The following is a 19,942-nucleotide window of genomic DNA, read 5'->3' on the forward strand; positions in this document are numbered from 1 at the left end:
TGGTAGTTGAAGAGAGAGACTGCCTTAGAAGAGTAGGGAAAAGAGAGAGAGAGAGACAGTTGTAGAGTTGGGTAAGAGGCCTGTCGCCACGTGGAACGGAGAACGGAGAGGTATGCCACGTGGGTCTTGCAGAATGTGTCAAATAGTATAGTTAAAAGATAAGCTCCGAGTGTTGTGGGTGTAGCATTTTTCTTACATTGGAAAGTAAATTTGGAACTGGAGGAATTCTATGGCTTTCCCAACAACCATGACTACACATTAAATGGGGCTACATCTTTATCATTGCAATGCTACTATGCTAGCCAATCACGAAAGAGAGAGAGGGAGAGAGTGTATTAATCTAAGCTAAGACTAGACAAGATTTCATCCCATCCACCGACCAATAAAAATATGCTTCATCCAGTCAATAAAATAGCAAATCCTTTCTACCCACAAATATATTCTTGGATCATTTTTAGATTATACTATTCAATTAATTATTTATTTAATCTTAAAAAAATTATTATTATTCTAACTGTAAATCTTTTCATTCAATAATCGAAAATTTGATAGACGATTCTACACGAGTACAATCTTTTTTTAGTTAAACACAAAACAATATCCTTATAACAAAAATTGTATAATAATAATAAAAAAAAAGAAAGATCTAAACAATAACGAATTAAATTAAAAAAATTAAGAAACAGATAAAGAAAAATGGAAGTGGCCAAATTTCCAAATCCACCTCGCAACCTATGTTGTTGCTTTTACGCAGTCAATCTATACATAACATCTACAACAAAAAAAGAATAGAAATTTACCTCCAATTTTTACTCTATCATCTCAGAATGAATACGACGAAGAAGGAGACGGCGAAGAAGAAGAAGAAGAAGCAGCCGCCGCCGATGCGGTGGCCGTGGGAGCAGAGCAACGAGAGCTCCGATCCAAGCAGCGAATGACCTCCGCACGGGTGGCGGCCACGCGGTGGAACACCGCCCGCACCTGCCGCTCCAGCGGCTCCGTCCCTTCCTCCAGCGCCCGGCACGCCTCCGCCAGCTCCGCAGCCTTCGCCGACAATTCATCCTCCTCCGCCGCCGGTGCGCCCTCTTTATCCAGTAATTCTGTCAAACACCTTGCGCGCGTCTCCACCGCCCGCACCTCGGCCAGCACTCCGAACCCTGCTCTCCTGCGCTGCGAGGACTCCTCCGCGATCCGCTCCTGCAGCGCCGCCATCGCCGCCGCCCACTGCGTCTGCCGCGGCGGCAGTGGCGGCGGCGCCGCCGGTCGATCCAGGAACGGCACCGCCGCCGCCAGCGCCCACGCGGCGAACGCCAGCAGGCAGCTCATCGTGCCCGCCGCAGCGGCCACCCCTCCGGGGGCGGCGGCGGCGGCGGCGGCGCCGCCGGACCAATTCTTGGACAGGAAGCGGGCGCTGGCGCTGCGGCCGCCGCTGCCGGGGGAGTCGGCGGCGGCGGCGAAGAGCTTGCCGAGGGCGCGGCGAAGGGCGCGGCGGCGGCGGAGGGCGGCGGCGGAGGCGGCGACGTCGGCCTGGCGGCGCCAGTGGCGGAGGGAGAGGAGGGCGGCGGAGGCGGCGTTGCAGAGGTCGAGCGCTCTGACGCTGCGGTCGAGGAATTCGGCGGCGGGCTTCGAAGAAAGCGACGAAGCAGAAGAAGGGTTCAGCAGCAGCAGCAGGAGGTGGCAGAATTCGCGGTCGCAGGAGACGAGGACGTCCAGAAGCTTCGAGAGGAAGCGGAGAGAGAGGAGGGGGGCGCCGGCGGCGGAGTCGGAGTCGGAGTCGGAGTGGGAGGGGAGGAGGGAGCGAAGGCGGCGGGCGACGTGGGATTGGAATCGGTCTCCGAGCTCGCTGTCGTGGTGCTCGTGGTGGGAATTAGAAATATTATTGGGAGGTGGGTCGATCGTGTCCATGGACGCCACCTGGTTGCGGCGGAAGCTGAGGAGGAGGAGCGACCGGCCCAGGAATCCCCCGGAGCTCCCTGCTTGCGAGTCCGTCGCCATTGTTGGGGTCGGATTGCGAAAGACCAAAAGTATGAGATGTGACGGTGGTAAAGAAAAATAAAAGAATCCGACAAAATATATATAAGAGCAGGAAGAGGGAGAGAAGACTGATTCTTGGCTGACTTGGTTGCCACGCGGCAATTATGTATCCCGTATGATTCAGAAAAGTGAAAACTTCAAAATACCACATACATGTGATTTCACATATTTTTTCACTTTAATATTTTATAATTTAGAGAAAACTTCGAAAACCCTCCCTGTGGTTTCGTGCATTCTCACTTTGCTACCCTGTGGTTTAAAACGTATCAATTTACCCCCTGTGGTTTCATTTTTATCTTTTCGGAAGCTTTTTCGTTAATATTTCGTTAAATTATATACAAAAAACTTCAGATAACCATCTATATTTATCGAATAGTCACTTTAGTATCCTTTAATTTTAACTTTGTCACTGATTTTAAAAAAAAATAATAATAAAATTGATAACAAAAAGATAAAAACGAAACCACAGGGGGGCAAATTGATACGTTTTAAACCACAGGGTAGCAAAGTGAGAATGCACGAAACCACAGGGGGGGTTTTTGAAGTTTTCCCTATAATTTAAAGTGTATCAATTTAATACCTTATAATTTTATATTTTTTTATTTTAGTATTCTGTAATTTAAAGTGCATCAATTTAGTACCATATGATTTTATTTTTCTCTTTTTGTCGGTTCTTTTGTTAATATTTCGTTAAGTTATATACAAAAAACCTTCATATACCCTATTTAGATTTATCGAATATTTACTTTAGTACCTTTTAGTTTTAACTTTGTCACTGATTTTTTTTTCCTCTGTGAATGTTTCGTTAAATTATATACAAAAAACTTCATATACCCTACCTAAATTTATTGAATATTCACTTTAGTACCCTTTAATTTTAACTTTGTTACTGATTTAACGAAAAAATTTAGTGAAATGGATAATGAAAAGAGAAAAATAAAATCATAGAGTACTAACTTGATACACTTTAAATCACAAGGTACTAAAGTGAGAAAGTGTGAAACCACAGGGGCTAACTTAATACACTTTAAATCATAGGATACTAAAGGGAGAAAGTGTGAAACCGTAAATTTACCAACTTATCTGTACTATGTACTTGTTTGAATCGATTTGCTCAATCTTTCAACATTTTGATTTTATAATCAAATCTTTCAATCTGCTTGATTTGAGTCATGCTACGAAACTTTGACTTTCACATTTGAATGTGCTATTTATCTTTATAGATATCGTTAGTATATTTCATATAATTCTCGCAGCATTAGATAAATTAAAGTAAAAAATTAGATTAAATTTTAAAGTCAAAATGCCATCGATGCGGCCAATATAGCGTTAAAATTCATGAAGAAAAAAAAAACATGATTTAATGAAGCTGGGCCAAAAATTCTATGGAGTTTGATAATTTACACAATAGACGCGAAAAAATTTTGGATGGTCATAATTTTTTAAGATCTAGGCGTGAAACAGCCAAATTGTTCTGACTGAGTTTGACCCAAATTCAACTGTTTAGGCTTTCAAATTTGCACTTTATATTATTCTGAAAAAGTTTTATATTTCTTTATTTTGAGGCCTGTTATTTAGTTATTTCTAGTCAGTTTAGATTTAAAGTTAGACTTTGTTATGTTCTATCACAGCAGGATTCGTGTATCATCCCTATGTACACGTAACGTCTGATTAACGTAATTAGATTTTATAATTAATCAATAATATTTCTCCTTTGTTGAAGAGCTGTGTTCTTCGTGTCTCCCTTTCTTATTATCGTGCTTTTTTATTTTAGTCATGTGGTTTAGGCCTACGTTAGATGTTGATTGATTCAAATCAAATAAATTTTAAAATTGGATAGTAAAATTAAATGTTTAAGAGATTGGATGGTAAATTTAAATTTTTTTTATAGTTTATAGTTAACATAAGTTCCATATATTTTACTAGTAATTTATTTTGGTGAAATTGTAATAAGAGATCCCTATAGGTCATTTTGGAATGAGCCTCTCAACTTTTTTTTTTCTTTTATAAACTGAGATCTATTCAGTTTCTAATTTTTTAGAAATTAGTGATGATAGTTAAATAATTGGACCGGTTAATGATTAACTACTAATATGATTATTAAACTTTAATATATATATATATATATGTTTTTATTCAAAGTATAGAAATTCAATATAAATGGAAAGGGAAATTCTCTGGTACATTTTTGGAGGGTCAAGCTCCATGCTTCATTACTCAATTTTTTAAGTTCTAATCTTTCTTGTCATTTTTAACATTTTATTATTGCCCAAAATAGCTCAATTAAATTTGTTCATTTTGGGTAATTGGATTACTCTTCACCGCCCGGTTCACAGCCGGGTCACCTGAACCGTCCAGACCGGTTTAATTTTGAACCACCAAAAAGAATAATAAGGGTTTTTGAATCATTCAACCCTCTCCACATTGGTACTATTGAAAGTGTTATTTAATCTGATATTAATTATTGAAATCGATACTTTTCCTATTCTTGTTGATACTAATAATAGTATAATTCAGAATTTAAAAATAAAATTAATTTTCTATAGGTCCCTACAAATATAGTGAATTATAAATATATCTCTACAAAATTCAACTTTCATATATTATTTCTGCAAAAATTCTGATATTTTCAAATATGTTCCTACCGTTCGGATCCATTAAAAAAAAATTAGTTAACCATACTAAAATACTTAACCCTAGTTAGTTAATGAGGTGAATTAATCTTTTTACCCGTATTTAATTAATAGTTGAGATTTTTGGAAGGCATATTTGTAATGGCAAAAAGATCATTTCACTTATAAAATAAATATTATTTTAACGGTAACAAACTAGAGGGACATATTTGAAAATATTAGGACTTTTGTAGGAACAACATATAAAAATTAAACTTTATAGAAATATATTTGTAATTTATTATGTTTGTAGGGACTTGTATAAAATTAACTCTTAAAAATATTATAATAGAATAATACGAAAAAACAAAGATATCAATGAGGAAGATAAATTAAACTAATATTTTATTTGGACAATTTCATAATTATTCTTCAAAATCTTAAAAATATTGCAAATTTCTCTGAAATATCAAAATATCACGTGTGCCCTTCCTGTATAATTAGATATATCATAAATATTCTTCTTTGTTTTTGAGATATAGGTACCATGCTACCCGCTTCGTTTATTTTATTTAGAAATAAATTTAGTTGAAAATGTGAATCAACTAAGGTTCGAATTTGAGACCTCGGGTACCAATCACCAAGCCTTTTGCCACTTGCGCTAGGGACGGTCGGTAAATAGTCTTCTTGTTATCTTACCTTACGGAGCAGTAATCTAATCTTTGTTCGAGGTTATTTTAATACTAGTTTAGCCCTAAATAGTTTCAAACTTTATAGTTAGATTTTTTTTTTTAATTCAATTTTTAATTTAAGTTCTAATTGTAGATTCGCTCAAATTTAAATTCTAATTAGAATTGAATTTTATATTCATATTCAATTTCGAATTCAAATTGTTATTTTTTTACTTAATTTTACTTTCAAATTTAGATTTTAAATTAGTTTTAGATTTAATTCCAAATTTTTATTTTGAAATTCAAATTCAAAATGTGAATTTAAATTTTAAATTCAAATTTAGATTTGAAATTGACTTAGAATTTTAAATTCAGAATATGAGTTTGTATTTAAAATTTAAATTCAGATAATGAATTTGATTTTAAAGTCAAATTCTAAATTTTAATTTTCAATTCGAATTATTAGTGTGTTTGTCACGCCCCGGATTACCATATTTTTTCGGGCACGCCAACAGACTAGCTGTATATCTATAAATTTTTCGTGTATACGAAGCGATAGTTGTACCTGTAATCACAACATAACTACAACCAGTAGTATAGAACTGCTAAATTAAAATAAAAAAATATATATAAAATCTCGAGGGGTTCCTGTACATACAAAATGTCCACAACACAACTCGCTCCATCGAGTACCCCGATAACATAACCATATGTACAAGAAAATTCTATATCTACCTGTGGAAGATACTTCTCTAACACGACAACAAGACTGGTAGGGATCTAGCTCGCGACTCCCTTCCCACGGTCCAAATCAGCAACAGCAGCAGTCGCAGACGAAGACTCTGTAAAAGGTGTGAACAACTGGGTGTGAGAACTACTATAAAACAAGTAGTCCTCAGTAGGTACCGCCACCGACCTCAACGGTCCACCCACTAAGTCTACATAAATGTGTGTAAAGGATAGTAAGGAAAGCTGGAAAGAAATTTACAGCTACATGCCACTCTACTATCGCTAACCACTGCCGGCTATCTGTAGATATAAATATATATCTCATTGACCCAATCTCATTAGGGACTGTGATATACCCGTCCCGCCTGTCTAAGCTACACCGTACACTACCGCGAGGGCGGCCGGTGGAGAGCAAGGTCCAAACCGGACTACTACGACATCAACGCAAAACAAGATAGCCCAACTCTGGAGCGGCACTCGTGGGCGCGACCCAACTGAGTATGCAAGCGTGTCTCTGCCGAGCTCAATCAGGCTCTCACAGGCTGTAATCAATGCAAAAGGGTCTAACTGGTCTAACAACCAAAGCTCACGTGCTCTTGGCACAATCTCATGCAAGATACAGAAATCTGGTTCCATCGTCAATTGCGACGATACCCGACAGTACGAAACAGTCTACACATAACTGTAAAACGAGCTCGGCCTCCCAGCACGAGCGTAAACTCCACCTACACTAATCTGGGTATCCACCTCGCACGAACAGCGGCGATACAAAATAATAACAGCTCTTAAAGCTAAATCTGGTAACTTTTCAGAATGACAGTGTAGGGTTTATTGGTTTTCTCCTAAGTCAATTTCAAGTCCAACATGTAAAATGATGTTAGAATTTAAGGCTCCAAACTCAGATTCCATAAAACTATGCAAATCGATGAATTGAGCTTCTAAACATAATACTAAACGGAAACATACATGCTAACGAAAATTCCGACTTAGGAGAAAATCCGACGATTTCGGTAAACATTAACCCACCTCGAAAAACTCGTCCAACCACAGCGAGAAGTCGAAAGGAGGGAAACCACGCGCTCACCAGGCCTCCAACGGCGCAACCACGACGCCCACGCGCTCAAACGGTCCACCCGAGTAACGTCGAAGCAGAACGAGCTCGATCCGCGACTCCCCGACGAAAGGCGCACACCAGCTAGAGAGAGAGAGAGGGAAAGGAGAAAAACCCTACTCTCTGAAGCTCTCTACACATACATATAGGCTGGGTAAACATAGGGTTGAACGACACATTAAAAGGACCAAACTGCCCCTCACCAACTAACTTTTAGCTGGAGTGCCGGTACCCAGCTTGAATACCGGTACTCCGGCCCTCAGCTCGCAGTCTCGCGCATTGGGTACCGGTACCAGCCCGATGCAGTACCGGTACCCGAGCTCAATACCGGTACTCATCAATAGGTACCGGTACTCAGCATCAGATAAACGCAAACCCGAGAGCATCCAGTTCTGCAATCTCACAGGGGTATCGGTACTTCTCCCCAGGTACCGGTACTCAACATTGAAATCCTGCACTTTGTAGATTTCAATGTTATAACTCCACTCTCGCATCGCATTGAGTCCGATTTGCGTCCATTTTGTGCCAAAACGACTCCGACTTATCCCGACACGCACTAGACGTGTTGACAAGCCACAGATGCTGAAAATACACAGACTGCTAAACACCAGGGACACTACAGTGATGTAGGCATTACGATAAAAATTGTCAGTAAAAAATTTACAAGTGCACTTTTTAATAATAGAAAATTTAAGAGGCATCAATAATATAATAGCGTAAGGATAAAACAGATATTTTATAAGGAATGATTTTATACGTCTCTCTATAAAAATATCGAATAGCAGATATATCCCAACAAAGTTTAAGTTTTTAGATTTATCCCTCAAAAAGTCCTAACGGTTTCAAATATACTCTTACTATTAGTGTCCGTTAGAAAAATATAGTTAACCATAAATAAAGTGCTTAACATTGGTTAGTGAGTGTGGTAAATTGACATTTTTATCCTCTGATATTATACCTTAGTCTCTCAATTAAAATCCTATTTCTATCAAAACCCTAACAATAGAAACTTTTTGTGACATCCCACTTTTGAGGTGGTTACCCATCCTAGGACTACTCTAGCTATCATTCAAATGCTATAGCCGGGTTAAGAGTTTTAGCCCTATTTTATATATAAGGCTATTCCAAATCCTGGGTATCATATTCTCCCCTCGTGTAAGCTTTGACGTTTTCGTTAGGCTCAAGTACACTCATAAGCACCAAGCTATGTGGGACTCGTCTCGCTAGCCTTTACCTTGTAGGGAGCCGTAATTAACTCACAACGATCATCAACCAGGGAGCTGCACTCTATCCGCTGTATAATCTTGACTTGGTTGGGACTTATCTCACATTTTCAACTAATGATTGGCTCTGATACCAATAGTAATGCTCCACTTCCCAGGGGGTTTCACCTATCCTAGGACTACTGTAATCGCAGCATGTTTAACTCTCTTAATCTTTTGAGCCTAGCCACCGCCCAAATGAAAGAGGAACACCAACTATAGTAGCAAGATAGTACATATGGAATATCATGAATCGCTATACAAGGGATGCCGCTACTGCAAACCAAATACCTACCGGAATGTCATGTACAATTCAAATAGAGATACTATATTTCAACTGGACATATAAATAGTCCTAAATTGTACTACTCACAAGTGTAATGGAACAATAGAAATATATAGAAAAATCGAGTAAGATACAACTTATCTAGACATCCTATTATTACTTCCTCGTTACTCTGTGTCAGTTGCCCAATCTACCTACTCATTATAGTGCTGATGTGAGTTATCATGATTATATTCTATCTATAAATATTAGTGACACGTAGAGTAGGATTCATCTTGATGTATTTGATAATAATATGATCTAGTAGATCAGTAATTACTTACCTGTTGGGTTTTGACCTTATAGGTCGGTTGATTCATCCCTATGTGATTTGATCATGTTGGTACTTCCTTTATGAGGTTTATTGTAGAGGTTTGTAGACCTACTGTATTCATGATTTGGACTTCAGCATGCTACTCCTTAGTTCCCTTATATTTTTCATCATCTTATTTGATGCCTTTGTCGTGTAGCATGCTAGTTGACTTGAGATTTTATCTTGTCACCTCTTGTTTCCTACGAGCAGTAATTTGACTGTTGAATTTAGATTGTTGGATGATCCGTCAGTGGAGGAAGCAATGTCGCAGTGCCTCTTCGATGGATATCTGAAACCAGATTAAAGAGAAAGAAAAGAAAAGAACACAATATTTGTACGTGGAAGAGTCTGTATATTAATTCTCTCTAAAACTGGAATGATTTACAAGAGCCAGTACGACCCCTATTTATAGCCTTCCGGCTTACAAAAAGATAAGAACAAAATAACAACTTTATTTTTGTTCTAACCGAAGTAGTTGAAACCACCTCGATCTTATCCTAACCGAATTAGTTGGAACCGTTTCGATTCATATCTTAACCGAATTATTTCGATTCATATCCTAACCGAATTAGTTGGAATCCTCTCGGATCCATATCTTAACCGAATTAGTTGGAACCGTCTCTGCCTTATCCTAACCGAAATAGTTGGAACGACCTCTGCCTTATCCGCAACGATTGAGACTTTTTCGGATGGTTTGATCGTCCCGGATTATGGCTCTCCAATTTTGAGAGGAACCAGTACCTGATGGATCTAGAACTGCAAGTGAGGGAACTGAGTTTCCCTAGCTTCCCTAATGAACCACTTAGCGGCACTTGGCTTTTGACCTTTCCGTCCAACATGGAAGGATTCACGTTCACATTTGCGTGTCGTTGTGACCTTGCGTTCTACGATAGTATCCTTAGTTAGTCACTTTTCGCATTCTACCACGAGATCTTCCACGGATAGCAGTACTTCTTCGGGCTCATCATCCAGCATTGATGGCTCGAAAGACTTTAAGTTTTCGACATTGACGATCGAATACATCTTCATGTATGCGGGCAACTCCAATTGACAAGCATTCTCACCAATTCTGCTTAGAATCTTGAAAGGTCCATAATGAATAGGTTTAAGTTTCTTACTCTCGCCTTTCAAGCGCTCTTTGTTGAGATGGAGCCAGACCAGATTACTCTCTTGGAAGCCGTCTTTCACTCGATGTCGATCATGTCGTTCTTTATACTTTTGCTGAGATTTTTGTAGTTTTCACTCCACCTCGCTATGCACTTTCTGAATGCTCTCCAAGAAATGTTGTGCCTTTGCCATTTCATTTTCCTTCTTGGTGGTCTGCACTTGCTCGACCGTGAATGCCGAGTCGAATGGGCTTGGTGGTAAATAACTCAAGCACACCTCAAAAGGAGTCTTGCCAGTAGAACTGTGTACAGCTCGATTGAACGCGAACTGCAAGTATGGAAGCCCCTCGTCCCAAGACTTGGGATGTTGAGCATTATATCCTCGCAGCAGATGTACAGCTGTCCGATTGACCACTTCTGTTTCACCATCTGTTTGAGGATGGAAAGCGGTGCTCCGTTGTAGCTTTGTATCCATCATGGACCACAAAGACCGCCAAAAGTTGCTTAGAAAACGGCTGTCACGGTCAGATACAATCGAGGTTGATAGTCCAAAATGTGTCCAAACATGTTGGAAGAATAGCCGTGCAGTTTCCTCGCTAGTGATTGTCTTCTTGCACGGTACAAGCACTATCATCTTGGAGAATCGATCGACCACCACATAAAGATAGTCGTGTCCTCGTCGGGTCCTCGGGAGGCCTCCTAAGAAGTTCATGGAGATACTCACCAAAGGACGAGTTGGCACTGGAAGAGGGGTATAGAGGCCCACCTTTCGATTTGCAGGCTTAGATGTACAGCACAGGACATATCCCTTCACAAATCGCGCCACATCGTTTTGCATGTGAGGCCAATATACGTAGCGCTGGAGATTCTGCAAGGTTTTGTTCACCCCGAAGTGACCCGCCACCTTCGAGGTATGGGCTTCTCAGATCCATTGTACTCGATTGTAATCTTTTGGTACAAATAGCAGTGCACCCTTGTACAGTAGACCGCCTTACAAGACAAACTCAGTAGGTCGTCTTGCCTCGATGTCAGCCAATGCTCCTTGAAAATCTGAGTCTTCTGCATATAAGCTTGCATACTCTTAAAAATTTGACTGAACTTGCATAAATATCGACAAGCAAAGTGCTGCCACTGGTGGTCGTGATAGCATATCAGCGAGTTTATTGTGAGCGCTTTTCTTGTACTTGATCACCAGGTTGAACTACTACAAGTACGCCATCCATTTCATGTGACGCGCCTTTTGCAATTTTGATTTCGTTTGAAGGTACTGAAGTGAACGGTGGTCTGTATGCACCACTGTCTCTTTTCCTAGCAGATAGACCCACTAATGCTTCACTGTCTGGTGTAGTGCCAAAAGTTCCTTGTCATAGGTCGGATAGTTCTTTTGAGCTCCCTGGAACATCTCGGAGTAATATGCAATAGGCCGACCATTTTGCATCAAGACAGCCCCCATGGCGTATCCCGACGTATCCGCCTCCAACTCGAAGGGTCGTTGCAGATTTGGTAGCGCAAGAATAGGCGCCTCGCATATCTTTCGTTGCAAAAGTCGGAACGTATCCTCATGTTTTGAACTCCATTCGAACTTTTAGTTGGCCTTCGTTAGTGCATGTAGAGGGGCAGCAAGGACAGAAAAGTGTCGAATAAATTTTCGGACAGATTGACAAGCGCCCATGAAGCTCCAGCACCACCGTCACATTTTTGGGCCTAGGCCATTCCTTGATGGCCCTGACCTTGTCCGTGTTGATCTGAAGTTCACCGCCGCCCACCACGAACCCGAGATACACCAGGCTTTGCTTGTCATACTCACATTTTTTAGGGTTTAAGCAAAGTTGGTGTTCCTCGAGCAGCATGAAGACCTTCTTGACATGCGTCAGATGCTCCTCCCACGATCGACTGTAGATGAGGATATCGTCGAGGTAGACGATCACGAAGTCATCGAGGAAGAGGCGTAGAACATCATTCATCAGTCGCATAAAAGTGGCTGGTGCATTGCAAAGGCCGAATGGCATGACGAGCCATTCAAATAAGCCTTATCGACTCTTGAACGCGGTCCTCTCGAATCCGGACCTGATGATAGCCGGACTTCAGGTCCAGTTTGGTGAAGTAGTGAGCGTGCTTCAGTTGGTCCAAGAGATCATCGATCCGCGGTAAGGGGTACCGATTCTTGATTGTGATTTTGTTGAGGGCGCGGTAGTCGATACACATTCGCCACCCGCCGTCTTTCTTTGGCACCAACATGATCGGGGAGCCACAGGGGGAGCTACTCGGTTCGATAGCACCACTCTCGAGTAACTTAGTCACAAGTCGCTTTATCTCCTCATTCTCCACCACCGAGTATCAGTACATGCCGAGATTCGATAACGAAGCATCGCTGATCAATTGGATCTCACCTTCTATGGCTCGCTTTGGTGGCAGTCCTTGGATTTCTTGGAACAGATCCTGATGCTCGCCAATCAATTTAGCTAAATTATCAGTTCTTTCCTTATATGCTAGGCTCAATACCTTGTTGTTTGCCTTCTCAGATATAATTGGCCGAATGACCAGTAAGGCAAACTTCTGACATGCATTGATCATTCTCTTGGTCTGGCAAGCGGTTACCAGGTCTACAGTTGTTGATAATGGCTCTGTGGTGAACAAAAATTTCTGCCCATCCTTAATAAATTGGTATTGCCGAGGACGACGGAAGAAGGTAGCGTCACGGTCCTATAGGTAGGGACTGCCGAAAATGAGGTTGCAAATATTCAGCGGCACAACTTCGCACAGCATTTCATCGATGTAGACGCCGGTCACCACAAACTTCACCTTGCACTGGCGATTGATCTTCATCTCGATGTTGCTGTTAATCTACCCTAATGGATATGGGTGTGGATGTGGTGTGGTCGACAAACCCAATCTTCGAACTAGGCTCTCCGAGATTAAGTTTTTTTGGCTGCCGGGATCGATGATAGCATCGATCACCTCATTTTTTACTTGAACTCGAAAAGTGAATAACTCTTCTCTCTTATCAGTCGGATTTGACAGGCACAAGATTGTCTCCTTCGGCATAGCCATCAGAGACAAGCTAGTGTCCGCTTGATCAATCCGTCCGATTAAGTTTGGAGCATCACTTGCCGATCCTACCGTTGTCGTTGTGCGTTTACCACGATCGTCCTTCTTCTTTGGTCTGATCTCTGGATGGAGCTTCCAGCATCGATTCTTGACATGTCCTGTGACTTTACAATGATCACAGTACAAATCAGGATCAGAGGACCCTTTCTTTTTACAACCCTTCTTTTTGAACTTTTTCAAGCCCTCAGCAGACTCTCTAGACAGCTTCTCCCCGCGAGATAGTTTGTCCTTCCACTCAATCGCCATGGCTGTTTGGTTGGTCGAGGCGATATAACGAACACCGAAGAGACGAAGTTCATCATTGATGCACTCATGTAGGCCCACGGTGTATTTATGAAAAATCTGTGGATCGTCGAGAGAGATGCCAAGCGCCAAGGCTTGGCGCCGAAAGTTGGTAGTGTAGTTCTGCACTGTCTGGTCACGTCTTTGGCACAGGACATGCCAACGCTTCCATCGCTTTTCTTCATATCCCATAGGGTAGAACTCCCTGCGAATCAGTCGTTTAAACTGACTCCAGGTGAACTCTTCGTTGACGGTAGTTTGGAGTGGCCTTCCACCAAGTCAAAGCATGACCTACAAGTTTTAGTTTTGCGAAAGTTACTTTTTCCGCGTTGCTATAGTTGTAGAGGTCGAAGTACGTCTCCAGTTGGTCAAGCCAGGCATCTAGCTTTTCAGCGTCGACAACACTGTCGTAGTTGGGGATCTCGATCTTGGCCTCAACCTTAAATGGTTTCGACCTTCCTTCTGCAATCGACGGAGCTATGCTTCCGTCATCGTCAGAGTCGTCGTCGTCTCGCACACCCGAGGTATCCTCGGTAGCGCCCTTCATCGGCGTCACACGCGCCTTTGGAGGAGGAGTTCCTGTGAGCCGACCGCTCTTCTCCACCGGCATTGCCGATGGTGCTGCAGATTGGGTCTTAATCTAATCTAAAATGGTATTTATGTCGTCAGACAGCACGGCAACCTAGGCGGCAAGGTCGGATGACATCGCTATCTGCTCGTCTACAGACATGGTAGATGCGCTCTTCGTTTTCCTCGTTTGTGGCTTGTGAAAGATGTCGAGGACGGAGAGTTGTTCGCTGGTAGCTTTGTAGACGCTTCTGGTTCGCACCATACACCAGGGTCTGATGCTCTGATACCACTTGATCCGTCAGTGGAGGAAGCAATATCGTAGCGCCTTCCCGATGGATATCTGAAACCAGATTAAAGAGAAAGAAAAAAAAAAGAACACAATATTTATATGTAGAAGAGTCTGTATATTAATTCTCTCTAAAACTAGAATGATTTACAAGAGCCAGTAGGGCCCCTATTTATAGCCTTCCGGTTTACAAGAAGATAAAAACAAAATAACAATTTTATTCTTGTTCTAACCGAAGTAGTTGAAACCACCTCGATCTTATCCTAACCGAATTAGTTAGAACCGTCTCAATTCATATCTTAACCGAATTAGTTTGATTCATATCCTAACCGAATTAGTTGGAATCCTCTTGAATCCATATCTTAACCGAATTAGTTGGAACCGTCTCCGCCTTATCCTAACCGAAGTAGTTGGAACGACCTCCCCCTTATCCGCAACGATTGAGACTTATTCGGATGGTTTGATCATCCCGGATCATTGGAGCTTTGAGTATACACATGTAACTATAACTTGTGACGACATCGTAGATCTTAATCAGGATTCACAACCCTAGGTTTGTCAGTTGCCAGCTAGTGGGAGGTGTTGTTTCTTAAACAAGGTTCGCCACCCTGAGTGTTTCACTATCAGATTTGATGTACACCTTGTTAAACAGAGCTAGTGACTTTGGGTGCAGATGGTTGTATCCCTCCGAAGTGGTACTTAATTTTTGATCTTTGTGACCTAGTAAGCAAGTTTAGGCTGGGTTTTGATGACAGATTATGGTGATTAGGTATACTTAGAACTATTCATATATATGTTCAATTGATGCGTAATATCTCTATTTAAGTTGTGCAGGCATGGCATCCTGGTAGGTGTTTAGTTTATAGCAACGACATTCTCTATATAACAATTCATGATATTCCGCATGTACTATCTTGCTATTGTAGTTGGTGTTTCTCTTTCATTTATATATGACTTTTGTTTACGATAGCGGTATATTTTGGATTGCTTGTTCAGGACATTTAATCATTCACTATTTTGTTACTGTGATTGGTTTTATTCATCGCATTAATTGTAGTGTCCCTGGTGTTTAGCGGTCTGAGAGACTTCAGCATCTGTGGCTTGTTGACACGTCTGGTGGGTGTTGAGACAAGTCAAAGTCGTTTTGGCGCGAAATGGATGCAAAACGGATTCAGCGCGATGCGAGAGTGGAGTTCTAACACTGAAATTTGCAAAGTGCAAAATTTCAGTGTTGAGTACCGGTACCTAGGGAGGAGTACCGATGCCCTAGTGAGATTACAGAACTGGATACTCTCGGGTTTGCGCATGTCTGATATTGAGTACCAGTACCTGTTGTTGAGTACCGGTATCAAGCTCGGATACCGGTACTGCATCGAGCTGGTACTGGTACCCAGCGTGCGAGAGTGCAGATTGAGGGGCCGAGTACCGGTATTTAAGCTGAGTACTGGTACTCCAGGTGAAAAATGAGTTGGTGAGGGGTATTTTGGTCTTTTTGGCGGTGGATTGTATCGCCACCTACCCCAGCTTATATAGTAGCCTGATAAGCTTGGAGAAACCGTATGTTTCTCCTCTCCCTCTCTCTCTCTAGCTTGTTGCTTCGTTTATTTAGAAGATTGAAGCTCGAGCTCGTGTGTTTTCTTCGCTTCCTAGGAAGGTTGCGCGCGTGTCGTGGTTGAGTCCGATTGAGCCCATTGGAGGTCGAGCGAGCGCGTAGAGTTTCTCATCTCGACTTCTTGCCGACGTTGGACGAGCACTCGAGGTGGGTTAATGTTTACCGAAATCGTCGAATTTCTAAGTCATAGAATTGTCAGCATGTATTATTGGCTTTATTCATTATGTTGGTAGCTCAAATTCATTGAAATTGCATGTTTTATAAAATCTGAATTTGGAGTATACTTTAGTGATTGTAGATGAAATTATACATGTTGAACTGGGATTTGACTTAGGAGAAAACTCATTAAACCTACACTGTCATTTTCTGAAAAGTTACCAGATTTAGCTTCGGAGTTGTGGTTCTTTTGTATCCCCGCTGTTAGTGCGTACTGGATACTCAGATTAGTGTAGGGTGAGTTTACACTCGTGCTGAGGGGCTGAGCTCGTTTTACAGTAGTGTGTAGACTGTTCCGTACTGTCGGGTGCCGTCGTGGTTGACGGTGGACCCAGATTTGCATCAGATTGTGCCAAGGGCACGTGAACTTTGGTTGTTAAACCAGTTGATCCATTTGCATTGACTATAGCCCGTGAGAGCCTGATTGAGCTCGGCAGAGACACGCTTGCATACTCGGTTGGGTCGCGCCCACGAGTGCCACTCCAGAGTGAGGCTTTAACTTGCGTTGATGTCGCAGCAGTCCTGTTTGGTCCGTTTTCTTGGACCGGCCATCCCCGTGGGTGGTGTACGGTGTAGCTTGATTACAGGCAAGGTGGGTTCGTTTGGGCAGCCCGTGTGAGATTGGGTCAGTGATAGCTAGTGATGCATGTTTATATCTATAGATAGCCTGTGTTTGTTAGCGATAGTATAGTGGCATTTAGTTGTAGAGTTCTTTCCAGCTTTTCTTACTATTCTTTACACATATTTCTGTAGACTTAGTGGGTGGGCCGTTGAGGTCGGTGGCAGTACCCACTGAGGACTACTTTATTTTGTAGTAGTTCTCACATCCAGTTGTTGACACCTTTTTGCAGAGCCTTCGTCTACGGCTGCTGCTGTTGCTGATTTCGACCGTGGAAAGGGAGTCGCGAACTATATCCTTGTCACCCGTGGTCGCCGTGCTAGCAGAGTACCCGTCAGAGGTAGTGGATGGTTTTCATGTACATACTCTGCGTTTTGTGTATTCGCTGGAGCGAGGTGTTATGGTGGACTTTTGTATGTACAGTGAACCCTTTAAGTTTTATATATGTTTAGTTTTAGCAGCTCTGTACTTTTGTTGTAATTTCTATTCGTTTGTAGGTACAGCTATCGTTTCGTATACACGAAAAATTCCTATGTATATGGCAGGTCTGTTGGCGTGCCCGGTGAAACGTGGTAATCCGATGCGTGACATTAATATTTATGATTCATATATACAATAGCAGCGTTACTTTGTATTCTACTTCATAATACTTATCTGTTTACTTTTATGCTACCGTGGATGATTATTCCAAGTATAGAGTAATTCGCTTATCGTACCCCTTTATTTATCAGTGAGTGTGGCTTACCTTTGACAGCTTGTTGCCTCAACTAGAAAACATGTTTATATCTTTCTCACTCCACTATTTTTATAGGTGCTACTAACAGTGCAGGTCAGGGCGCAGCGTGAGAACGTGATTAGTTAGCGCCTAAATAGCTCATGTTGTGGATCTTATTGTTAGTCCCGAATCTACTCCTATTCATTATATTTGTTTCATATGAAGATTTTGTGACTCGGTTATTGTGGTTTGAGTTAGATATTGTCATTGGATTTTTCCTATCGTAGTGGTTTAGTGGATTTTGGATTATAGTTTTGGATTACTAGTAGTTGTATGGTGTTTTTTTCTATTTTGGTTGCTTGTGGTTGTTTGTCTGTGCTCCTATACCGTGCATGTATAGAGAAGACTCTGTCCGCGTGGATTGACCAAAATCTGTGTATGTGGTGGGTCTGTGCACGTCTCGGGCAAGATTAAAAAAAGACACTTTTCCACAAGACTCTATTTTCAAAATGGAAGGATTGTTCGAAAATCCTTTCCAAAAAGGGCCTCGGGCTAGACACTTTTCTTCCTCTTCCTCTTTCTCTCTTTCCCTTCAACTAGTTTCGAACTCGTAACTAGGGTTTCTCTGTCCTCGTTCATCTATGACACATATTGCTCCGGAAAATCAGTATTAGATAGATAAAAGAGAAAAAGAGTGAGAGAAGAGTTAGAGAAAAGATTGCAATAACGGTGAATGTGTTAGTTTTTATAGAAAAGGAAGGTGACCATTGGAAATCTTTTTGGGAGGGGATTTCTTTACTATTCTAGCATATGGGGCTTTTGGAGGCATATATTTTCTATGACAAAATTAACATTTTACTACTCTTCTGTTAAAAAATAAATAATGAGCTAACGAGAACAAACAAATGGGCAAATATAAATATCACTAGATATTTGAAGGGATAAATCTGAAACTTGATTTTTTTATAAATGTATTTGCTATTCGATATATTTACAAGGAGATGTATGAAATTATCTCATTTTATAATTATAACGGTTATTTTGGATGTAGACTAATTATTAGAGGTATTCGTGATATTAGTGATTATTTAAGAAAGCATGTGTAATATTATTAAATTTAAGAAAATATTAATGATATTATTACAGTACTTAAAGGGGCAATAAATAAAATTATCCCTATTTTATTAGCCAAAAAATGCATGATATTATTAAATTTAAGAAGATATTAGTAATATTACAGTACTTAAAAGGGGGCATAAACAAAATTATCCCTATTTTATTAGTGAAAATATCTAATACACTGCTCCACTACATTGATCATCTACTATGGTTGGCTTCATTAACTCTCTTCTACAGCCTACGTATATAGATGAGTACATAAAGTATAGATAATGACAAATTCTACTCTAATTATGAGGATTCAAATATTATAAAATTCTAACTATAATAAATCTTATCCTTAACTAAATTTTAAAGTCACCTTGGATTTCTATTTAATTTCCACACATATTCAACTAAGAGCTTATTTGTAGTATTGTTTGATAAAATATTGTCTAAATAAAGTCATTAATAGAATAACACTATTATTTTCCAACCTTCACCCTATTAATATTTTGGGTTAATTTCATACAGCTCCCCATAAACATATCGAATAGCAAGTATTCTTACAAATTAAGTTCAATTTTTCATATTTATCCCCACAAAAGTCTAATAATATTCATATTTATTCCTCTAGTTTTTGTTACCATTATAGTACTGTTTATTTTTTAACAGAAGATAAATGAAATGATATTTTTGTCATCACAAATATGTCCTTTCAAAAGCCTTACCTGTTAAAATTATACAGAAATGTCCTCCCCAAAATCCCCAACGGGCATCTTCCTTCCTACCATCATAAATAATATAAGAGGCATAAAAAGATCAATTTATCTTAATCATTAACCAGAGTCAAGTATTTTAGCTATGGTTAACTATATTTTTTTAACAGATCCTAATAGCAGAATATATTTGAAAATGTTAGGACATCTGTAGAAATAAATATAAAAAGTTAAACTTTATAGGAATATATCTATTACTATTCGATATGTTTACCGGAATATATGCAATAAACCATAATATTTCTGTTTCTAAACTTATCGTACATTGTAACCACGAACCACTTTAATAATAATAATATTATTATTATTATTGTTCTTGTTATTATTATTATTATTATTATTATTATTATTATTATTATATTATCACATGTTATCTTATATTACATTATAAGATATTTCAATATATTTAAATATGTAAATATGGTATAGTTAAACTTCTTTAATAAGCTAAGATAAGATAAATACGAGAATAGCTCTATTTTCTGGGAATGTAG

General features: G+C 40.2%; 1 protein-coding gene across 1 annotated transcript; it reads right to left on the reverse strand.

The window, feature by feature from the left end:
* Positions 560-2,027, reverse strand: LOC109726970. The gene has a single exon (XM_020256799.1). The coding sequence runs from the start codon at positions 1,993-1,995 to the stop codon at positions 823-825; it is 1,173 nt and encodes a 390-aa protein (XP_020112388.1). The 5' UTR covers positions 1,996-2,027; the 3' UTR covers positions 560-822.

Source organism: Ananas comosus, linkage group 22, assembly GCF_001540865.1.
Source record: "Ananas comosus cultivar F153 linkage group 22, ASM154086v1, whole genome shotgun sequence".
Lineage (NCBI taxonomy): Eukaryota > Viridiplantae > Streptophyta > Magnoliopsida > Poales > Bromeliaceae > Ananas > Ananas comosus.

What these genes read in the sequence shown, in the direction of transcription:
- LOC109726970 (XM_020256799.1), bottom strand. Translation starts at nt 1,995, where the DNA reads ATGGCGACGGACTCGCAAGCAGGGAGCTCCGGGGGATTCCTGGGCCGG.